This window comes from Pteropus alecto, unplaced genomic scaffold (assembly GCF_000325575.1).
Source record: "Pteropus alecto unplaced genomic scaffold, ASM32557v1 scaffold137, whole genome shotgun sequence".
Classification (NCBI taxonomy): Eukaryota; Metazoa; Chordata; class Mammalia; order Chiroptera; family Pteropodidae; genus Pteropus; species Pteropus alecto.
This window is the reverse complement of record NW_006440135.1, coordinates 4,519,719-4,522,540: the sequence shown is the minus strand read 5'-3', so window position 1 is coordinate 4,522,540 and position 2,822 is coordinate 4,519,719. Positions and strand designations below refer to the sequence as shown.

General features: G+C 58.2%; 1 protein-coding gene across 5 annotated transcripts in view; it reads left to right on the top strand.

Annotated features, from left to right (window-relative positions):
* The window catches only part of CEP72 (centrosomal protein 72), a 29,633-nt gene that overhangs the window by 17,421 nt on the left and 9,390 nt on the right, over positions 1–2,822 (top strand). For all 5 annotated transcript variants that reach the window (XM_025050496.1, XM_025050495.1, XM_025050497.1 and 2 more), the window contains 2 exons: positions 521–659; positions 1,714–1,910. In XM_025050496.1, coding sequence (XP_024906264.1) covers positions 521–659; positions 1,714–1,910 — 336 coding nt within the window. The remainder of the gene's footprint in view (positions 1–520; positions 660–1,713; positions 1,911–2,822) is intronic.

Sequence of the window (2,822 nt, the reverse complement as noted above, 5' to 3'; positions counted from 1 at the left end):
GGACCGGGGAGCTATGCGTGCGTGTGGCTTCGCTCCGCGTGGGCCTTCTCAGTGCTAGTGCCCCTGCAGGCGGAGCCTGGCTCTGGGGCATCCACACGCTGGGAGTTGCTTCGGACTGTCGGGGGGACCCACAAGAGCTGCCACTGTGGGCGTCCCACAGCTGTAGCCCTGAATGGTGACTGTGGGTTTCGTGACGACTGGGCGCAGACATGTGGAGTCTGTGAGCTTGTGGTTTAGGTCACTCGTATCTTCCTTTAGCTGTTGCTTCTGGTGTAGGATGTCACCCCGCCCCACAGACGTGGACACCCAGGCTCCCATAAGCCCGCCACAGTCCCACGTTCATGGGATGGGGTGGCGAATCCCATGCATCACGCGCTGTGGGTTTGCGAGTGGCCCCAGGGTGCAGTCTCTGTGGGACAAGGGCATCGGTGTGGTAACTGCTGGACAGTCAAACACGCAGCGTTAGGAGCTTTGTGTCTCAGGAGCGAAAGCCAGCGTCACGGTTTCTTTTCTGTCATAGGTGTCTCCCAAATTGCAGTCCGCTGTGCCGCCTGGGAAGCAGGCCTCCCTGGAGATGGCACTTCTGGAAGCGCTCCTCGACCTGGTGGACAGGTACTGGAGTGGCTGCAAGTCCCTGCACGGCAACGAGGTGTTCCTAGGTGAGTCTGGAGGGGACAGTCAGCTGGTCAGTGCGACCCAGGCACAGGTCCCTGCTCTGGGCAGCATTGCTGGACCCTCTTCATGCGCCGTCACTTGGCCGCTGTGTGTGGGGAGCACCCTAGTGTTCCTCACAGCGGCGGGGGGCTTCCCTGACGGGCGGGCCATGAGGGCCTGCGGCTGTTGGGTTTTTCACCTGCTGCCTCTTGGGGATGAAGGCGTCTCGTCGCCTGGTTTATTGGAAACGCTGTTCCCAGGCGTTGGTTCTCGTGTCTGTTTTCACGTGGGGATTTGGAGAGGTCACAAAGCTGCTGCCGTCCCCTCCGAGTTTTCCACGTGTCTGAGGTCGCACGGGGCCAGGTTTGCCAAGGTTCTGTCTGGTGCCTTCGTGCAGGAGCACACTGGGGAGCCCTCCACCCAGATTCTGGGTAGGAGACAGGGTGCTGTGTCCCCAGGGTGCCGCCTTCTCTTCCTCCTTCAGCCTGGGGTGCAGCTTTCAGTGTCCCAGGGGAGCAGGGATTTGCCACCCCTCCTCTTTGACAGGCCCAGGCCCCAGCCTGGATCTGCCATCCTAGTCACCAACAGAGGCTCCGAGTGTTACGGCCCCTCAGCCTCTCCTCCTGGAATTGGGGTGTCCTGAGAAGCTGGAGCTCATGAGTGCCAACCCTGTAAACTACACCCTTTTGTTACGGCGCAGTGGGACTGGTCCGCGCCACGGACTCTGTCCGCAGTCGTGGAGCTGCCACGCGGGGTTTGCGTGTAGGTCCCTGCCGGGAGCAGGAGTGCCCAGTGCTGCTGAAGAGAGCGTGAACCACCCGGTCCTGGCCTTCGCCTAAGGCCTGCCTCTCCGGGGAGCAGCTGCTCCTCACCTCCCACCCGTGGCTGGTCGTGAAAAGCACGCGCGCAGGTGACTTTAGTGGTGCCCACGTCCCTTTCGCAGTCTCCGTGCTGGTTAGTGCTTTTGAGGTGTGTTGCTCAGAATGTATCGAACGTATTTTGTTCACACTTCATTCTTTCAGTGCAAACGCTATAACAATACTTGATTTTTGCTCCTAGCTCAGGCGAGACATATTTTGTCATCTGTTGAAGAATTGACAGCGACTCAGGACAGTTCGACAACTGTGAATGAAGAAATCAGCTACCTGGCTCTCGAGAACAAATCTTTGCAAAATCGCCTCGCCGACCAGCAGCAGCAGTACAGCCTGAAGATACACGAGGTGGTGTCGGATCTCGAGCGCGCTCGGAAGGAGATGGTGAGCCCGCCTTTGTGTCACTGCCCTTTGTTCGAAGATGGGGTGCAGACGTCCTTTTGATTCACAGAAGAGGGGCGGTCTTGACTCTGCATGTCCCTCAGCCGCTGTCAGGCTGCAGCCCTGCGGCCTCTCTCCCGCCCTTCCCGGATCCCAAACCCCCTCCTCACCAGGCTTGCACCACCCTCAGAGACTCCAGCCTGACCGCGTCGCTCCCGGACCCTATGACAACAGCAATTCGCAGATGGTAGCATTGCCACTTCTCCCGGTTCTGCCTCTCCTGGGCAGCTGCCTGCTCTTCTGAGAGAGGCTGAGTGGGAGAGACAGAGGGAAGATGAAGCCAGGCTTGAAGTGGCGTTTTTGTGGCCCCATGTTCCCTGATCCAGGCTCCCCAGACCACTGACGAGAGGGGCTCCGCTTCACTGGGTGATCTTGAGTTCCTGCTGCCGCTCTGCTTGCACCAGCCACAGAGCCCAGCGTGTCCCGTGGGACCGGAGGGAATGGCCACACCAGGTGGCACCTTAGGGCAGCCAGAGCCAGCACAGTTGGGCCTAGCAGCGGAGCCCAAGACTCGTGACCGGGCAGGGCTGCCCTTGTCCCTTGTGACCTCACTGGAAGACCATCACGCATAAACGTCTACATTAAGAAAGATCTCAAATTAGCAACAACTTTATACCTCAAGGAACTAGCAGAAGAGCAATGAACTCAACCCAAAGTTGACAGAGGGAAGGAAAATGATAAAGATCAGAACAGAAATAAAACAGAGAATGGAAAACAACAGAAAGACAGCAAGACTGAGCCGGGGTTTTGAGAAAGTGTACCAAACCAGCAAGCCCCAAGCCAGACTAAAGGAGACGACCACAATCAGAAATGACCGAGGCGACATCACAGTGGACGCCTCAGAGATAAAGAGCG